This window comes from Nicotiana tomentosiformis, chromosome 7, assembly GCF_000390325.3.
Source record: "Nicotiana tomentosiformis chromosome 7, ASM39032v3, whole genome shotgun sequence".
Lineage (NCBI taxonomy): Eukaryota > Viridiplantae > Streptophyta > Magnoliopsida > Solanales > Solanaceae > Nicotiana > Nicotiana tomentosiformis.
The window spans coordinates 17,466,560-17,486,688 of NC_090818.1; the positions used below are offsets into that span (position 1 = coordinate 17,466,560).

At 35.2% G+C, this 20,129-nt stretch overlaps 2 protein-coding genes across 2 annotated transcripts; both read left to right on the forward strand.

Moving 5' to 3' along the window:
• The first annotated feature begins 7,834 nt into the window (after positions 1 to 7,834).
• On the forward strand, positions 7,835 to 10,388 carry LOC104089148 (probable membrane metalloprotease ARASP2, chloroplastic). Its single transcript, XM_009593985.4, has one exon. The coding sequence runs from the start codon at positions 7,982 to 7,984 to the stop codon at positions 9,329 to 9,331; it is 1,350 nt and encodes a 449-aa protein (XP_009592280.1). The 5' UTR covers positions 7,835 to 7,981; the 3' UTR covers positions 9,332 to 10,388.
• A 5,476-nt stretch (positions 10,389 to 15,864) lies between these two features.
• Positions 15,865 to 18,826, forward strand: LOC104089149 (transcription factor MYB101). The gene is made up of 4 exons (XM_009593986.4): positions 15,865 to 16,002; positions 16,246 to 16,586; positions 17,167 to 18,079; positions 18,218 to 18,826. Exons 2-4 carry the CDS (start codon positions 16,263 to 16,265, stop codon positions 18,505 to 18,507), a joined length of 1,527 nt encoding a protein of 508 aa, XP_009592281.1. The 5' UTR covers positions 15,865 to 16,002; positions 16,246 to 16,262; the 3' UTR covers positions 18,508 to 18,826.
• Positions 18,827 to 20,129: the final 1,303 nt, after the last annotated feature.

Consider the following 20,129-nt stretch of genomic DNA (forward strand, 5'->3'; position numbering starts at 1 on the left):
TGCGCTGAGAAATAACCACTAATTTTGGAAGATTTTGAAGTTTGAAATTCGGATCAGCATTGTTACGACCTTGAAGTCTCGGATCTAAAACTGGATGTATCTTGTCTGTGTATTAAATTCGGAATCGTTCGCATAAAGTTCGCATAAAGTTCTAATACCTGTTGCTACAAGTCGAAGTTGGAATAAAAAATCATAACCATGTAGCAGTTTGTATCGACACTGTATAATAACATATAATTATGTATATGAATGTATAAATACTTCTATACAATATTATATATGTTTATACAAGTTGATGTATTGTTTATAGTTAGTGTAGTGTTGGACATAATGTGTTTTCTAGTAAAATTTTTGTATTACTAGTGGTTATATACATTTAGTTGATGCTAGGCTAGAAACTCGTATTTTAGCCGTAGTATTGCACTATAATTACTGCATTTTACATATGTTTGAGCTTAAATGATAGTGAATTACACTTAGTACATGTTTTATGCATTGCAGGAAGTGATTACGAGTTCAAAAGTTAATTTGGAGCTAAATCGATCAATTTGGAGCTTTGAAGTCTGAGTAAAAGCCCAATACATTAAATCGGGATCATGTTCGGAGGTCATGTACCAAATCTGGATGTCAAAAGAGGATGAAACAATTTCACTCTGAGAAATTAACTGTCACGCCGCATGGGGCGCGACGCAGCAATGTAAAATTGCATGACAAGAAAAAAAATTACTGCCCACTAATAAACTTCACAAGCGCGCCGCGGGGCACGGCGTGTATGTGCAAAAATCGCAGAGTAATTCCTACTTCGCCTTGGAAAGGGTATATTCATCCGGGGTTATTTTTACACGATACAAATGCACAACTAAATATGATTTTGAGGGGGTGACGTGACTTTGAGAGGAGAACAAAAGGACGAAACACTCAGGAGCACGGAGTTGATCAATTCTTCCATTCTTCTTCTAGTATTCATTGATTTTATGTTTGAAAATATTATTTTCGATGATTGTATGAACATGAGTGGCTAAGAACCCTATTATTTTGGGGTCATGGGTGCTACATGAATGTTGATGTTTGAAGTTTAATTTGACGAGTATGAGTTTATCATATTGGGTTGTTTATTTGATTCTATTTTTAATTATTTTGCTGAGTAGATAACAGTGAAATACTATCTACGAATCTAGAGTTGAACTCGAAAGTGGGAATTCTAGATTGCATATAGAATTAAATAGAGCAAGTTCTTGAAACTGGGCATCGGGGAATGGATTCGCAATTAGGATAGACATATACCTAATTGCCTTGCTTGGTTGAAATACAGGAATTATAAATGCATTCTTGTTAATCTTAATTTCATAGATATACATACATTAAGTTAGCTTGAATAGGCGAGTAAGAACTCGATAGATTCTTATGAGTAATATCAACCCTGTCAATCAACAATCCAGATAAATTAATTAGTCATTTTAAGCCAAGAACACAACATGATTGTTAGCTAACCTATGACCCTGGAATATCCTCTCCTACTGATTGTTATCCGAAATTGTTTAAGTGTTGTGGTTGATTTCTAGTTATTTCATTGCTTGATAGTTTTAGGTAGTAAATTAGTCACTTATATATTATGTGAGAAATCTCTTGAATCGATAAGTTGTTTGAGTTTGAATTAGTCAAAAGTTAATCATAAATTTTCGTGGGAACGATACTCTACTCACTACTTTATTACTTGAAGACCATGTATACTTGCGTGAGTGTTTTTGGTCGTAACAAATTTTTGGCGCCATTGTCGGGGACTTAGAAATTAGCTACTTGACTGAGTTAAGCTCTTATTAGTTATTTATTCAAGTTTTTAATTTTCAGCTTGCCTTGTTTGTGTTAACGGAGGCTCTTCTTTTGAATGCGGAGGAGTAGAAGCGCAAACAATCTCCTTCCTCTTGATCCTGAAATTGAACGAACACTTCACAGAGTAAGGAGGAAAGTCGAATCTAGAACTAGAACTGAAAGAGAGTTGGACATCGTAGTTTAACCATAGCCAATAGAGATGGCATGTAATGAAGAGCGTCCGGTGATAGAAGCCGCAAGGCCCAATCTTGCTAATATGACTCAGGCTATTGTGAAGCCTGATATCACGGGGCACTTTGAACCCAAACAGTACATGGTACAACTGATTCAGTCCACAGGGCAATATGTGGGTCTATCTCATGAAGACCCCCAGAGGCACATTCAGAATTTTCTGGAAATTACGGACACTTACAATTATTCAAACATTTCCAAGGACTATGTCAGGCTGACATTGTTTCCCTTTTCACTATTGGGGGAAGCTAAGGAATGGTTGCAAAAGGAGCCCACGAACTCAATCTACACTTGGGATGATCTAGCAAGGAAATTCTTAATCAAGTTTTTCCCTACTAAGAAGACAAAGTCACACATACACACACAAAAGCTACTTCCATAATCATTACTTTTTCGATTTTGAAGTCTTGAAAACGAAAGCTTTACAAAAGAAAACAGAAGGATTAAAAGGTTTTACTTTAATAATACCTCCAGCTAATTCTTCCTCGTCTCAAAAGTTGATCGAGTATTCCGGTCTAAACGAAGAGGGTCGATTTATCGCCGGCGCGAGGTTTTGTTTGAGGTTCCGTCGCGTTCGTGTCCCCGTTAGCATCTTTGGTCGCTGCTCAATTTTTCGGCCAGATTCTCGTTTGCTTTTCGACTAAACAGAAATGTAAATTCAGAGTTGCATTAATCAGAGATAAATCCGCTCACTAAGGTCCATTTTTTTTAAAACTCTTAGATTTGATTCTTTATTTTGCTTCATCTTGTACTAGTTCATGTCAAGCTTGAATAAAACGTGGTCACATTAATATGGTCTTTGTATGTTCTGATTTACTCTCTGATTTAAAATGTTGCCATCTTTTCATTTTATGTTTTGGATATTCTGCATATTTGTTAGGAAATGCTTTAATTGTTCATGATTTGGTTTCTTCTTTTTATTTGTTAGTTGAAAAATGCAAAAACAATTAGTGGTGGCAGAAGTTTAAATATATAGTTTGTTGATAGTATAAGAGATGGGTTTAATTTATTGAAATTATATCGTAATAGAGGAGCTGGAGCTTGTTACAAAAATATTGGGACATGGTATTGTTTGAGTTTAATAATAGTAAGATAAGTTCGGCCAGAAGCCCAAATAATTTATAGTGATCAAATTGTATACTTCATCTACAAAGTGATATCTATAACTTGTATGCCCCACAATGCATCTCAAATATTTGAGTGAACTAACAATCGTAGCTTGCTTTAGGCGCGATAAATAAAGTATCGTGACTATGGGTACGGTTCCCGTGGCATAGTCATGATACGTAAATTCCAATTCGGGTGTGCATTTCATGTGACCCGACCATAACTTCAAACAACAATAAATTTAACATGTTGTGAATCGCGGGTGCGTTTCACGTGGCGCGATTCGCAATGTGTACTAAAACCATAAATCCAAATTCGGGTGTGCATTTCATGTGACCCAACCATAACTTCAAACACTAATAAAATAAGCATGTCGTAAATCGCGGGTGTATTTTATGTGGCGCGATTTGCGATGTGTGTCAAAATAACAAGTGTACGACATCGCGACTTGTTCAAACAAACTCCATAAATAATTAAAAGCGGTCAGAAGGCTAAAAAGCACAATAGGTTTTAAATATATAATAAGTCAGATAATTGGGCCAATTATTAATAGTTGAGCGACCGTGCTAAAACCACGGAATCCGGGAGTGCCTCATACCTTCTCCTGGGTTAACCAAATTCCTTATCCGATTTTCTGTGTTTGCAGACCATAAAAATAGAGTCAATTTCCTCGATCTGGGATTTTAAAATAAACTGGTGACTTGGGACACCATAAATATTCCAAGTGGCGACTCTGAAATAAATAAATAATCTCATTTCGATTAATGTCACTTAAATTGGAAAAACTCCCCTAATCCCCTCGGGAAAAAGGAGGTGTGACATCCGAGAGTTCGAGCGAGTCCGTTTTATGATTCCAAACTGGTTGGTATGTTCGGGCGGTGCCCCGGGGGCCCCGAGTGTCAATCGGACGAGGCTCAGGCCAAGTTGAAAATTGGGAGCAACAGCTGAAGCTTCCAGCTGCTGTCATAATCGCACCTGCACTTGGCCAGCCGCAGATGCGAGCTCGCAGAAGCGGCCAAGGAAGGGCAGCCCAGGATCCGCAGGTGCGCCCCCAACCTTTGCAGAAGCGGGACCCCATCCGCAGAAGCAGAGCCAGCCTGCTTGGGCACTTCCGCAGAAGCGGACTTTTGTCCGCAGAAGCGACAACGCAGGTGCGGCCCTGCGACCGCAGGTGCGAGATCGCTGCTTATTTGTAAATTTTGGCATAGTATCTTTAGCTCATATTAAGTGTCAAAGTCGACTCCTCGTCACTACTTCTTCGAGGTTAGACTGAATACTTACTGGGGACATGTTGTTTATGTAATCACGCTACACTTCTATACTTGATGTGCAGGACTTGAGGCAGGTGCATCTGATTATCAGTCCGGCGTGCATGCTTGACTTCTGGTCTGAGACCACACGGTGTGCTGCTCTTCCGAGCCATTCAGCAACAGCCGGAGTGTCTCGTTGATTTATTTTCTGTCTATTCTATTTCAGATAATGGAGTAGAGATCTTTTGTATATTCTACTAGTAACCCACACACTTGTAATACCAGATCTTGGCACACGCTAGTAGATTTATGATTTTGGATTTATTTTTATGATTACGATTTGCACTCAGTTGCTTTCATTTAATTATTTTACATCTGTAAATTCCTAAATCTTTTAACAATGAGGAATGTTATTCACCTAGCAACTTATTAGAAATGGGAAACCACTAGATTGATCAGTGTTGGCTTGCCTAACAATGATGTTGGGTGCCATCACAGCCTATAATGGAATCGGATCGTGATAACATGGTATCAGAGCACTAGGTTCACGTAGGTCTCACAAGTTATGGGCTGGCCTAATAGATTCTTGCGGATCAGTGTGGAGACGTCCGTACGTATCTTCGAGAGGCTATAGGGTGTTAGGAAACCACTATTTATTCATCTTCTATCATATAATTGATGGTGTACTAAGTTTCTTCCTCTTATTCTCTCACAGATGGTGAGAACGCGCACGGTAAACGTTCCTGACCCGGGAGAGGCTGCTCCCCCTGTTGCTAGAGGCCGAGGCAGAGGCCGAGGGAGGGCACCCACCCGAGGTAGGGACGAGGACATCCCAGAGTTGCCCTAATTGCACCACCAGCCGATCCAGTGGAGGATATCATTGATGGGGAGCAGGGCGAGGTGCCCGCAGCAGAGCCAGCCCCGGTCGATTTCAAGTCAGCACCGGACTTTCAGGAGGTCATAAGCTGTATGCTGCGGTTCATGGATTCTATGACCTAGGCTGGTTTATTACCAGCAGACCCAGTCACATCTCAGGCGGGAGGGAGAGCACAGACCCCTACTGCTCAGGCTCCTGGACATGCAATTGCAGTATATCAGACCCCGGGCACACTATCAGTGGGCGAAGCCCAGCCAGTTGTACCTAAGCCCAGACCAGTTGCGACTGGCGAGCCACAGAAGCTACTAGATAGATGGACCAGGCTTCACCCTCCTGTCTTCAGAGGTGAGCGACATGAGGATCCCCAAGACTTCATTGATCGGTGCAGGGACAGACTGCACAACATAAGGATATTGGAGTCCCATGGGGTGGATTTCACTACTTTCCAGCTGGAAGCAGGGCCCGTAAGTGGTGGCAGTCTTATCTTCTTAGCAGACCAGTAGATTCTCCTCCCATGACTTGGGACCAGTTTACACGTCTATTCTTGGATAGGTATATCCCACCCTCTCATAGGGAAGAGTTGCGGTTCCAGTTTGAGCAGCTTCAACAGGGTCAGATGTCAGTGACCGATTATGAGGTGAGATTCTCTCAGTTGTCTTGCCATGCACTTATGATACTTCCTACCGAGGCAGAGCGAGTGTAGAGGTTTGTTGCGGGGTTGCACTCAGGTATTCTGGATACTATGGCCCGGGAGGTTGATATGGGGACGTCTTATCAGCTAGTAGTGAAGATTGCTTGGAGGATTGAGGGTTACCGTCAGAGGGGTAGAGAGCAGATGCAGCAGGACAAGAGAGTCCGTTATTCCGGAGAGTTTAGAAGTGCCCCGGCTAGGGGCAGAGGTCAGTTCATGAGGGGTCAGCCCAGCAGGCCCACATATCCAGCATTGCCGCCTCCTCGGGGTGCTCCAGTGCGACCCTATTTCAGTGCCATGGCGGAGAGTTCTTATGGCCCACCAGCTAATCAGGTTTCTTCCAGCGCCTATTTCAGTCCCAATGCAGAGAGTTATTACCGCCCACCAGCCATTTAGGATTCTTCCAGTGGGTATTCAGGCCATCAGGGTCAGATTTCATGACAACAGATCACTGCACCGAGAGGTTGTTTCGAGTAGGATCCCGATCATGCGCGGAGGTTCTGCCCCAGGCTTCTGGGCAAGACAATACAGCAGGGTCATCAGCCCATGATTTCAGCACCAGCCGTTCGGCCGCCCAGAGGCAGAGGGCAGGCGAGCAGGGGTCGTCCTAGAGGTGGAGGCCAGGCAGGGGGAGGTCAGCCAGCTACTGTTCAGACAGGCGGAGGCCAGCTAGTCGGCGCTCTAGCTTAGTTCTATGCTTTTCCGGCCAGACCAAATGCGTGGCCTCAGATGCCGTAATCACAAGTACTATTTCTGTCTGCGATAGGGATTTTTGAGTTGCTTGATATGACCAACTTTTCAATTATCGGATGGCTTTCCAAACAGAATATATAGATTTTCAATCTGTTAACTGAGCAGCACAATAATTGCTTCTCTCACTCTTTTGGTATTAAAATGTCTCGTGCATGTTGTGGTGAGAGATCAATGATCATGTTATACGATTTACGATCTTGAATCATCTTACCGTCATTACGAAAAATAGGCGATCCACTCATATTAGCTACATACATTGTGTTTGGAAAGTCAAACGGAAGTTAGACTTAAGTGTACCTTGGTAATTACATGATTCGGTTTGTTTATCTGAATTAATACTTATTCGGTCAGTGCGTATTAATTGAAGAAGTACAATCACACTGACTAGTTCTCTAGACAATTGAGAATTGCATGTAGTTACAAACTTACAATTACATCCGAATTTCGTCGAAACCAATGCATATATATATATATATATATATATATAAAATATGCATATATACCAAATATTATTTTATCCTATTATTTTGGGAGCGACGAAAAATTATACATTTCTCAATTTGTTTTCCAAATATAAAATCTTCCCTAAACCTGTTCCTCCTTTATTTTTCTTATTTCATTACGAGAATCTTTTGTTAGGTTGATTAATTAGATCACAATTTCATACTTCATTATATATTTTTGCGGCAGTGAGGTAGCATGCTACGTGATATTCATTTTAGTAAAATGTAAATCCATGTGCGACGGTATTGCTATGGTGAATAAGGACGTTAACGATGGAAGGATATCTTTTTTACAAGTACAATAACGTCGAGGGCTATAGTAGATCAATAGTTATAAGACTGAATATAAATAATGCTATTAGTATAATAAAGGGATATTTTTTACCCTTTTTCGAATCATAAATTCTATATTATATTCATGTGAATTGGTTAAAAATAATTAATTTGCAGTTGGATCCTTTAGTAATTGCTTCAAATAAAAATACTACTTTTGAAAGATGCCATATATTCTATTTTCTTTTGCGCGGAAATTTCTCCTGGACCTCTGTTGAATGAACAAAGCCCAAGCAAACAAAATTGTGGTGTGAGCATTGTAAACAGATCACACACATCCCCACCACAAATCCAAATTTGTGAATTATCCATTCCAACATCCCCCTATCTTCTCTATCCCTTATTAACCAAAACCCCCCCTCTTCATATTAACCCCTTCAAAATTCACAAAAATCAACAAAAAAACATGATTATAAACCTCTCCTCTTCTCCTTCTTCTTGTTCTCTCTCCCTCTCACAATTAATTAATTCCAAATCACACATTTCTAAGTTCCATCTTAGGTCCAAAACTCACTTCTCAAAATCCTTATCATCTTCTTCAGAAAAACTCATTTTTCATTCCAAGAATCAATTTTTACATGACAAGAATATATACCCACTTAGCAGAAGAAAAAGGTTTAAAACTTGGGCCATTCCTGGGCTTGATTTTAGTGGATTTGAGAGTGCACAGTCAGTATTAGAAGCAGTTAGTGTATTGACAGCTATTATTGTAGTACATGAAAGTGGTCACTTTCTTGCTGCTTATCTCCAAGGTATTCATGTAAGTAAATTTGCTGTTGGGTTTGGTCCAATCTTAGCTAAATTCAATGCCAAAAATGTTGAATATTCACTTAGAGCATTTCCTCTTGGTGGGTTTGTGGGGTTTCCTGATAATGATCCTGATAGTGATATTCCCCCTGATGACAAAAATTTGCTCAAAAATAGACCTATATTTGATAGGGTGGTAGTTATTTCAGCTGGTGTAATAGCTAATATAATCTTTGCTTATGTTATAATATTTACACAAGTGTTGTTAGTTGGATTGCCTGTTCAAGAATCTTTCCCTGGAGTTCTTGTCCCTGATGTTAGGCCTTTTTCAGCTGCATCTAGAGATGGATTACTTCCTGGTGATGTAATTTTAGGCTTAAATGGAATTGAATTAGGGAAAAGTGGACCTAATTTGGTTTCTGAGGTTGTTGATGTCATTAAGAAAAATCCAAAGAGAAATGTGTTGTTGAAAATAGGGAGAAGAGAAGGGAATGTTGATGTTAGAGTTACACCTGATGAGAATTCGGATGGTACGGGTAGGATTGGAGTTCAACTGTCACCAAATTTCAAGATTTCGAAAGTTCAGCCGAAGAATATATTTGAGGCTTTTAGCTTCTCAGGAAGAGAATTTTGGGGTCTTACGTACAATGTTTTGGACAGTTTGAAACAGACTTTTATGAACTTCTCACAAACGGCTAGTAAGGTATCGGGCCCTGTTGCCATTATAGCTGTTGGTGCTGAAGTTGCAAAATCAAACATTGACGGCCTTTATCAATTTGCAGCTGTTTTGAATATCAACCTCGCGGTTATAAATCTCCTTCCTTTGCCTGCTTTGGATGGGGGTTCTTTAGCCTTGATTCTTGTAGAAGCAGCTCGAGGTGGAAAAAAGCTTCCTTTAGAAGTAGAGCAACGGATTATGTCATCTGGAATCATGTTTGTGCTCATTATTGGACTGTTCCTTCTAGTCCGTGATACTCTAAACCTTGATTTTATCAGGGATTTGTTATAATCAGTTGTGTATAAGTTCATAATCCGGAAGAGTTGATATGGAGAATATCACAGACGACTATTAAGAACAGTAAGCAACTAGTGGTTCAAGGAGATCATTTTTACCCATGATTACTGAACATCAGTCCTCCTTCCAAGACAAACTTTGCGCGGTACTTGGCTTCTCCTTGGTTTCAATTTATTGCAGATATGTGGATATTCCTGAATTCCCCCACATTATCCTCAGTTGTGTTGGTATCACTGGATCAAAAGACAAACACCTTGCTTGCTTCACTATCCAATGTATATGGAAATTTATACAAGTACAATGTGTTACTTTCATATTCTTGTTATTGCTGAGGAAACTGGGGAAAGAAGGGAAGGAACTGTAATAGAACATGGCGAACTGATGGTAAAATTTGGTTATAGTGTGAACTTACAGGTTTCCCTTTTGCCTAAAGAACTATATTAACATTTTGTTCACTCCATTCTTAAAAATCTATGTTGTGGTCTTTTTGTTTCTTTGAGGGTTGAAGGAGAGCTTTGGAGTAACGATAAAGTTGTCTCTGTGTGAGATATAAGTCATGGGTTTGAGCCGTAATGCTTGCATCAGGGTAGGTACATCACATCCCCTTGGGTGCGGCTTGGGTGCGGCCCTTCCCTGACCTTGCATGAACGTGGGATACTTCGTGCACTTGGCTGCCCTTTTACTGCGGAATTCTCTTTACTCGTACTGCCAAGACTCAATAGGTCTATTTCTTAAATACATGAAATCAGAAAAAGTTGAAAGTGCATACACGGGAAATTTTGCGTACACAAATTGAGCTTGGCTCTCCTGTTTTTCTTTCCATGAATTGTGTAGTGAAGCATTGTGTAGTTCGGTCATATTTATTTCATAATTAAGAGTAGTCATTATGCTCCTCTAGTAGTCATTTAAGAGTGTTGTTAGCTGGAAACAAAGCTTTTACTGCAGTTCGGTCATATTTATTTCATAATTTAGAAACAATCAAGAAGTTGTACTTTGATGTTGTATGTACTCTGATGTATATTTGAATAAGATGACTAATGTTTTGGAGTTCCCTCCATCTCATCAATGGCAGAGTTTGGAGAAGAGTACAAAAGTCTTTGCTTCTAATAATAGGTATAAAAAGGGCCTCCCGATGCACAAAGCATCTAAGGTCGGGGAAGGGCCGCACCCCAAGGGTATGATATAGACAGCTTACCCTAATGCAAGCATTAGTGATTGCTTTTACGGTTCGATCTCGTGACCTATAGACCATACGGATGCAACTTTACTGTTGCTCCAAGGCATCCTTTCAAGTAATAGCTATGAATCTAGAAATTCAAGTAACTTTGGTCAAACATAACTGTTTTCTCTATAATGTTTTTCAAAATTTTTAAAGAAAATCAAGGTTAAAATTGAAAACCGAGCCTCTTGCGAATCGGAAGGGTAGGGGCCCCTTTTTTCCCAAAGTTCTTTAAAAAAAAAAAAAAAAAAAACTTTTACCTCCATATACTATATATAAAACTTAATTACCCTCTCTAATCAAGTTTTAACTTAATTACATGGTCATATATAATTTACCAATTATATACAAATTAGTTTTAAATAAGTATCCCTTGATTGGAGCCTTTTAATTTAGTAAATTCCTAAAAATCCTCATAATTCCTTAATTACCCAGACAAATCCCAATCTTTCTAAAGGATTTTCTTCTTTCTCTCTTTGAAATCAATCCACTTTCTACACCAATTTCTATAAGGTTTTTTCTTCTAAAGCTCATAATTTTCTCTAACAATGGCGAAAAAAGAGATTAATTTTTTATCGATTTGAATTTCGCCATGGCTGGAATTTGGAGCTTTTCCGGGCTTTCCCTTTTCTTGTTGGTGTTCCGATGGCGGGCTAGCAGTAGATGTATATTAATTATTTGATTGTATTGTTCGAATTAAAATTGTGAATCAATAAATTTTGAAGGTGTTTGACTCTCCACAATTGACAGCCATTAAAAAGTTTCGAAACTTTGAATTTGAATTCGGATTTTCAAAACATATTGTTTGTTTGGATTGGATGTTATTACAAATGATTGAAAATATTCTATGGAGTTTATATCTCGATTTTGAGGGTATTTGGTGAAGATTAGATTTGATTTGGCTGGATTTTCAGATTGAAATTCGAAAAAGAAGCAGAAGAACACACCACATACAAAATATATACAAATTATATACAAAAGAAATATTGTATAAAATTTGTATAAAAATTATATTTAAGTTGTATGATATTGTAGTTATATTTAAGTGGGTAAGAATGATGTATGAAAGTTGTAAATAAGTTGTATACAGTATAATTAGTTGTTTGAAATTTATTTTTAGTATGTATGTAGTTGTAGACTTGTAGATATATCAAATTTTATATTAAATTTGTATAAAATTTGTTTTTATTTTGTATGCTGATTCTTTTTTTAAAATAGGCAATTATGACAAAGAGAGAAGAGTTGCGCTAATTATGGCTAAAATAGATAACACACAACTAGAAGGGGTCTTATTTAGATGGAAAGATAATTTGAACTTTGTTCCCTCCGGTTACGCCATTTTTTCAAGCAAAGAATCCTCTAATTTAAGGCACTAATAATGGATTGTATATAAATTGTAAGAAAAATTTGTTTAGGGCGAGTAATATACAAAACTTAGATAATTTTACTAAATAAATTTTAAATATTGCATAGGAAAAAAAATCCCCTAAAACAATTGTGGTGAAAATTGAAAACGAGCCTCTTGCAAATCTGAAGGATAGGGGGGCGTCTTTGGGCAGAGATTTAGCCCTCATGGTCAATATTTGCAGGCTTGGATACATTGAGAGCACCAATGTGTGAGTTACAACCAAAAAGACCAATATTAATATTAGAAATCATCTATTGTAAAATCAAACACATAATTTATAGTAATACTCTGTATATTTCATTTTTAATTTAACAAAACAAACACTTACTAAAAAATTATATTCACTAAATAACTCATTATTATTTAATCCCTCTATTATAATCTACACATTATAATTCTTTCATAACTAATTTTTGAACCAAACCACCTCTTAATGATTAAGTTCTTTTACTAGTTGTCTTCAGCTTGAACCTAGCCTAAGGTAAATCGGGACCAAAATTAAAACTGGTGATTTGACTCCTGACGGATATATTCCTAAGTTATACATATGTTAATGAAGAACCACATCCCATGAATATGCCTATATTAGAGGTATAATAAAGTGAATGGGCATAACGTGAAAAAATCATATAGACTTTTTAAAATGTAGAAAAAAGGAAGAAAAAAACAAAAAAATGACCTTAAGATTAATTATTCATTTATAATTTTGTTGTTCACGATTTGATTGGACTCTGAGAGCCGATAGAGAAAAAATGATGATAATTGGTTCGAATTTTTCCTTAAGTATCTGCTTATCCTCTCTTCCGATGATTGGTCAATTGGGCTTGGGATAATGTAAGGGAAAATTACATTAGATAACCACTTCCAAAAATAGCTACACATTCAAAATTCAATGAAAAGTAGCTAATTTTTGGAATACATGTCAGTGTTATGAATTTGGAACTTAAAAAGTGAAACTCTATGACATTATCATGGACGAAAATCAGGGCATTATCATGGAATTTACTTTTTTAAAAATTCGAAATCCATAATACGATCATGGATTTCAAAAATCAGGATGGTATCCTGTATTTTTCACTTGTTTAGTTGTTTTAAGTTTGAAATCCATGACACTGTCATGATATTTCTGCATTAAAAAAGGCTTATCAATGAATTTTTAACCGTTGATTATTTTTCAAAAATCAATCCAAAATGTGACTAGTCCAGATAATTTTTACGTTTAGGCCAGGTTGTCCTGGCTCATATACAGACACTTTTCATACTAGTGAGATTGAAAATAATACGATAATCACATTGTAGAAATAATGACATTGTGCCAAGATAGATCATGAGAAAAATTAATTCATGTAAGTATCACATAGATCACAATAATTGTTGATTCAATACAACAAACGAGGTGAATTTTTTTTTTAATGTAAGTTAATACGATTCGGTTCAATATTTTCATGCGGTTGAAAGATTAGTACTCAAATTTAAAATGACATTCTTACCTATGATGTGTTTCATGTCAAAATCCGTATTTCAAAATGCAGGATCGTGAGGTGGAGTGTTTTGCTTAATATGGAGTGAGGCGTAACTCCTTAAATATGGACGTAAGCCCATTGATCTTAATTTTTTTAATTTATAAATTAATAAAATTATATAATAACCACAAAAAATGTATAAAGTACATTAAAAGTTTAAGAAAATTGACAAAATTACGGATATAAAATATTTAGCATTTATTTTATAAAATATAAACAATGCAAAAGTGTATTTTGTTCTTTAATCTAAGTCGGCTAGGATAGTTTCTCAAAAATCCTCCTTGCTATCTTAAGTTGTGAGTTCTAAATTATAAATTGTTTATTGAGTTCAAGATGGGCTATTTTAATATATTAAGTAATTTCTTAATACAAATATAAGATTTGAGTCAAACTAAAGCTAATTTTGTTGAACCATAATTTATATTTTGTGCATTCGATATTTCGATTTTTCGATTTTGAAAAAGTGCAATCCAAGCAGAACAAAAAATAAGTTTTGTTCGGTTTGATTTTTCTCTTCTCATGTCGGGTTTTTTCGGTTTGGTTATCCGATTATTCGGTTATGTCATAGTATAAAATAATTAACATAATCAAATATTTATATTGTATGACAAAATAATTAAATATTATAGAGAATGAGAAGTAATAATATTAAATATCTTAAATACAATTTTTAATATTCACGAATAAAACTTTAAAAATATAATATTGAAAAGTAACATGTCCAAACATTAAAATAAAACATCTAAACCATAATCCAAGTTCAAATGAGATTAATTCTTGCTTGCAACTACTGAAACCTGAAGAAACAGTAAAACTTTTATGAAAGCTTCACAATCAAAATATTAAAGTACTTTGTAAAGATGAGGAATAAGGAGTTATATTTTAAAGATGAAGAATAAGGCAATACCCTAGTACAAATAAGCCAATAAAAAGCAAGACCGAAAGTGATAAAATACCCAAAATCTAACTCACGTAAATGATATATGTTAAATAATACACACACACTATATATATATATGCAGACCTCTCTATAACAACATCCATATATAACAATATTTTTTTTATAAGAGCCAAACTTTTTCGGAACCAATTTTTATGTTATGTTATAATATATATTTATGTAACAGCACTTCGCTATAACATCCAAAAATATTCGGAATATATATATATATATATATATATAAAATCAAATATTTCGGTTTTTTGTTTTACATTTTTTTATTTTCTTGAGTCCGAAATCAAACGAAAAATGAAAAAAAAAAATTAATTTCTCAATCCAAAATCAAACCGAAAAAACAATCTAAATTGGAATTTCGATTTGGTTTGATTTGGTTTTTCGATTTAATCTGAATAACACGCACCCCCAATTCTCGGTCTCATTCTGTCAAACGACGATTTAGGCTAGGTGGTCCTGGTTCATATATAAACACTTTGTATTGGTGAGATTGCAGATAATCTGATAATCATATTGTAAAAATAAAAAATATTGTCTGTAGTAAGAGAATTACTGATATTGATCAGTCAAGACAGATAACGACAAAAATAAATTTAAGTAAGCATTTCAATAAATGTTGATTTATTAAATCAAAGAGAAATTTCCTTTTAAGTAAGTTAACTAGTTCAGTTCAATATAATTTTTACGTGGATGAAAGATTTATACTAGAATTTAAAATCAATTTTTTTTCCTTTCAATATAATCTTTCCTATAAAAATTCTGCAAATAAATACTACTTTTTAGTTTACTCTACCAAATTCATTTTTAGGTATTTAGAGTTTATCATGAACCTACTTTGAATTATTATTTTATATTCAAACAAATCGTGGAAGAAAATATCATAAGTACCATAAAATATAAACATTTTATGGCCTTTATCCATTTTGTTCTTGAATTTTCACGACATTAAAAATATTAAATCTCTCATTCGAACCCACCTTCCAATCACCCCAAATAAATTTTAAAAAAAGGAGATAAACCTTGCTTATTGTTTAACTTAAAAACTGATGTTAGAATAAACGCTTACCAAATTTCATGAAATTATTATTTTATAAGAAAATGCAAAATTAGACACACTTGTGGAACTTTAAGGTAAGTGATTAAAAGAATGAACCAAGAAGGGAGAGCAAAATATTGAAGCATAGAGCTTGCAAGCCGGGGACGAAATACAAGCTCACCCTATAAATACTCACCACCTCTCCTTCTCTCCTATCTCACTTCTCTTCACACACTCTCTATTCTCAACATTTTCCTCTTTCCTTTATTTTCTCCAAAACAATTTCATGCCTTTCTCTAATCCCACCATCCCCCCACGCTCCCCCCCCCCCCCCCAAACCTACATCTAGCTAGTTTGTTTCATTAATTAATTCCCATCACCCACAAAACATTTTTCTTGAACTTCTTTCTCATCCATCTCTCCTTCACATCCTTGTCAAATCACAAGAAAACAACCAAAAAAAAAAAAAGAAGAAAAAGAGACTAGAAGTTTTGTTTTGGTTTATCTTCCATCGATATTGAATTGTAAGTAAGCCCATAAAAAGAATTCTAAAAGTTTTCTTCTTCTCTTTCAAAGTTTTGTACAAGGAAGTCATTTTTTAGCATCATCCTCACACACACAAACATTTGAAAACTAATGTTAATAGTGTTCACGTCTAAATTGGTTAGTCAGCGAGTATCGAATACCAGATGGTTACATAGAAGAAGAAAAAAACGAATATTTGTATCTTAATTACCATGTTTTTACTCTTTCTTTCTTTTTTTCAGGAAAAAAGGAAGGGTTGATGGCCCTAGACGATAGAGGAATGAAGGTGTCGTCAGGAGGAGGAAGAAACGGAGGAACAAGCAGGCAAGCGCTTAAGAAAGGGCCATGGACAGCAACAGAAGACGCAATTTTAATGGAGTATGTGAAGAAACATGGAGAAGGGAATTGGAATGCTGTTCAAAGGAATTCAGGATTGATGAGATGTGGTAAAAGTTGTAGGTTAAGATGGGCTAATCATCTTAGACCTAATCTTAAGAAAGGTGCTTTTTCTCCTGAGGAAGAAAGGATTATTATTGAGCTTCATGCTAAACTTGGCAACAAATGGGCTCGCATGGCTGCTCAGGTTGATTTTCTTTCATTTTTGTTTTTATCTTTTTCTTTTGTTTAGCATATCAATTTTTTGTTAATTATATGTAAAAAATCTAATAATAGGGCATATGTCTGAACAACTTCTTTGTTCAGACATCTATGTCCTTTTTTTTTTTGCGCAAATTAACCATCTTCATGCATATATTTAGGATCCTGTATTCAAACCTCGAATTGATTGTACAAACCAAACTAATCATTTTCCATAAAGGGATCCTTTAGAGAGTTATTAATTCTCTGCTTTAATAATCTTCTTGAATTTTATTTTTATTTTTTTTATTTTTTTTTTGCTTTCTTTTGATTTTTTTTTTAATTTCTTTAAGTTCATCACCATTTGAGTGGGAATTTTGGGTGTAATTTGTTGTATTAAATTTTATTGATGAACATAGATTACGTGATGTTGATGGTTCTGCCCCTTTAGTTACCGGACCTTGCTATTGAATCTAAAGTTCACTTAAGGATTCACCTCATAATTAATTAAGTCTTTCTTTTTGGTCTTTTGATCAAATGATGACAAATTATCTAATTCTATTTGATGTTTATTTCATGAATTACAGTTACCTGGAAGAACAGACAATGAGATCAAGAATTACTGGAACACAAGGCTAAAGAGAAGACAAAGAGCTGGTTTGCCTATATACCCTCAAGAATTACAACCACAAAACCAACAAGAAAACAATCAACACCAAAACCTTCTTTCTTCACCATATGATCCCAAAAGGGCAACTTATAATAATAACAATCCTCCCTCTTTTTCCCTTTTGGATATCTTCAATCCTTCAACCATGAAACCTTCTATTACTCAACAATTCCCTCTTAATAATAACAACATTTTTCGCGATCCTCCTAAAGGCATTTCCTTGACATTGCCATCGTCTATAAGGAATTCGCAATTTTCTTCACTATCTAAATCTGTGCCAAATAACAACTTTGGTCACGGCTTGTCCAATTCAATGCCAATGCCATCATTTCAAAATAACTATCCAAGTTTTAATAACTTCACAACAAGGCCTTTTGCGGGGAATATTCATTCGAATCCAAATGAATTAATCTCTGGTATAGGAGGTATTAATAATATTAATTATCCCTCAGGACAATCATCTATCCCTGTAACTGCATCATCATCTGAGAATACAGGCAGTGATTTTGGTTCAAGTGATGCTAATAATTATGCAAATGTTGCTGGATTATCGCGAGGAAATAGTGGATTATTGGAAGATTTATTGGAGGAGTCTCAGACTTTGACTACTCGCACTGTCAAGATAGAAGATCAGAATAATAATCTTGATTTAAAGGAAGAAGAAGCTGATTATAAAGGGAAATCATTGTGGGAAGATTATGGATTAGTGGAAGAGGAAGGAGAAGAAGCTATTTTAACTGAAGAATCCGTTTACAGCTTTGCTCATGGTGTTGATGTCACCTTAAATAGTAACTCTGAAAGCTCCAGCCCTGATCCCAAATTATCTTCAGGTAATTAATTAAACTATCAAAGTAAATCTGTTTTTTATTTGTTGTCTGATTTATCGTCATTGAAGGTACACCTTGTTAGCTTTCACATAACAGCTGATTATTTTGATCCTAACTTAACTTTCATTTTATTTATAATAGGGATATTGAAGAAGGAAGTTTCATTACAGGGAATTAATCAAGTGGATGACGATATAATGTGCCTTCTTGATAATTTTCCGTTAGCTGTACCAGTTCCTGATTGGTATGACGAAAGGGAAGACAAAAATAATTCAAATGGACAATTGTCAAATGTGACAAATGGTGATCACAAAGCTGAAAATCAGGCTGAAGATTCTAATAAGTCACAAGTTGTGACAAATTCAGGGCCTAGGAACCATGATTGGGAACTTGGAGGATGTTGCTGGAATAACATGCCTTCTTTTTGCTAGAATTAGATTTAAAAAAACATCTTATATAAAGTAAATGGAAAAGATTGAGGCATTTTGATGTCACCTCTCTTTCCATTTTTTATTTTATACCTTAGGTTGAGATATAGGTATATTTGATGATCGTTCATTTGATCGTCCTGGATTATTTGTTGTTTTTGGAATATGAAAAATGAAAACTCCTGTTTTGCTGAGATATGGAGATTGTCTAGTTTTAGGGTAATTAGTCCAGACAGTTGTTCTTTGAAACAACAATCAAGAATTGTTTAAGCTTTGCTTTATTGGTTTGTGATGTGATGAATATATTTGGGAAAATTTTATTTATGCTGTCCCTGGAGACTGGAATTAAAATCTTTTTTTTTTTGGGCAAGGGTCTTGTGCCAAATAGTTGCATCCCACTTTCTTCATAACAATCTCAACATTTAACTTTATATGTAAGTTAAACTTAACTAGAAATTATTATCAATCTTTATTAAAGAATTTTTTCACTCTCCAAACAAATTAACACAGGAAAATATTTTCCAGAAAATAATTCATTCTCTGAAAAATATTTTCCGATATATGGTGAAGGGTATTCCTCCTTAATTATCGAAAAGTTTGATATATTAATTATGTGTAAATTATATTTTAGAAAACACATATAGTTTTTAAAACTAAAAAGGGTCACCCACTTGACACAAGGATGAGACATAGATGATAGAACAATGGTCAATTGGATATGCATATATTTCGTCAATCATATAAATATCATGAACGAATAGTTAAAACCTGTTAGTTTCGTTTATTATTATTTTTAGATTATAGAAGTGTTAATTTAGTTCATGGTTATGAATTTAAAGAATTTTAATGGTTACTTTAGTCCTCTATTCTTAAAAAAATGTTAAGAATTTTTAGCGTTTCTCTAAACTTGACTCAATTGAAGTTTTTACTGGACTTGATTCTTTGTTAATAAATTAAGAAAGGGAAGTTAAATGAAACACTAACAAAAAAAGAAATCGGTCGTTTAATTAAACCGTTTAAAACATAAGGTGCAGCATCAAAACACAAGGGGAAAAAATACCATATCAATGCGTACTGGTTGGAGTACAGTCTCAAAGTTATGGAAATGAACTAGCTTTATCTCGGAAAAAAAAACTTTATCTCCAAACACTATAAAAAGAAATTGAAATTAGCTACTTATTCGTCGTTAATCTGTTGCTAAATCACTCGTAGCTAACACAATTTATTGATAATATATCACTAATCCGTCGCTAAATGGTATTGACGATGAATTTTCTATTTAGCTATAAAATTTGCCCGTCGTTAATTTTTATTTTTTTTAGTAGTGCAATATCCAGATATGGTGTTCTCTTGAAACTTATCTCACTGTTAGGACTCCATTTATCTAACTTAAAGCTAAGGGGATGCAGGCAATCATTACGTCAGTTCTATTTCACAAGGGATCAAATGAAATGTAACAAAGAATCTTTGATAATTTCATGAATAAAATAATGTTGTTCTAAGTATATATGTACTATTTCTTAATCATGTAATTAACGTGTGCTTAGCTACATGTACTTTCTATTAATGTAAAGATTCCAAGTCATAAATTGTACTTTCTCTAGTATTTTCTTTTATGATAAACC

Coding starts and splice junctions, on each gene's coding strand:
- LOC104089148 (XM_009593985.4), top strand. CDS start 7,982: ATGATTATAAACCTCTCCTCTTCTCCTTCTTCTTGTTCTCTCTCCCTC.
- LOC104089149 (XM_009593986.4), top strand. CDS start 16,263: ATGGCCCTAGACGATAGAGGAATGAAGGTGTCGTCAGGAGGAGGAAGA. Junction 16,587..17,166: donor GGGCTCGCATGGCTGCTCAG/GTTGATTTTCTT, acceptor CATGAATTACAG/TTACCTGGAAGAACAGACAA. Junction 18,080..18,217: donor TGATCCCAAATTATCTTCAG/GTAATTAATTAA, acceptor TATTTATAATAG/GGATATTGAAGAAGGAAGTT.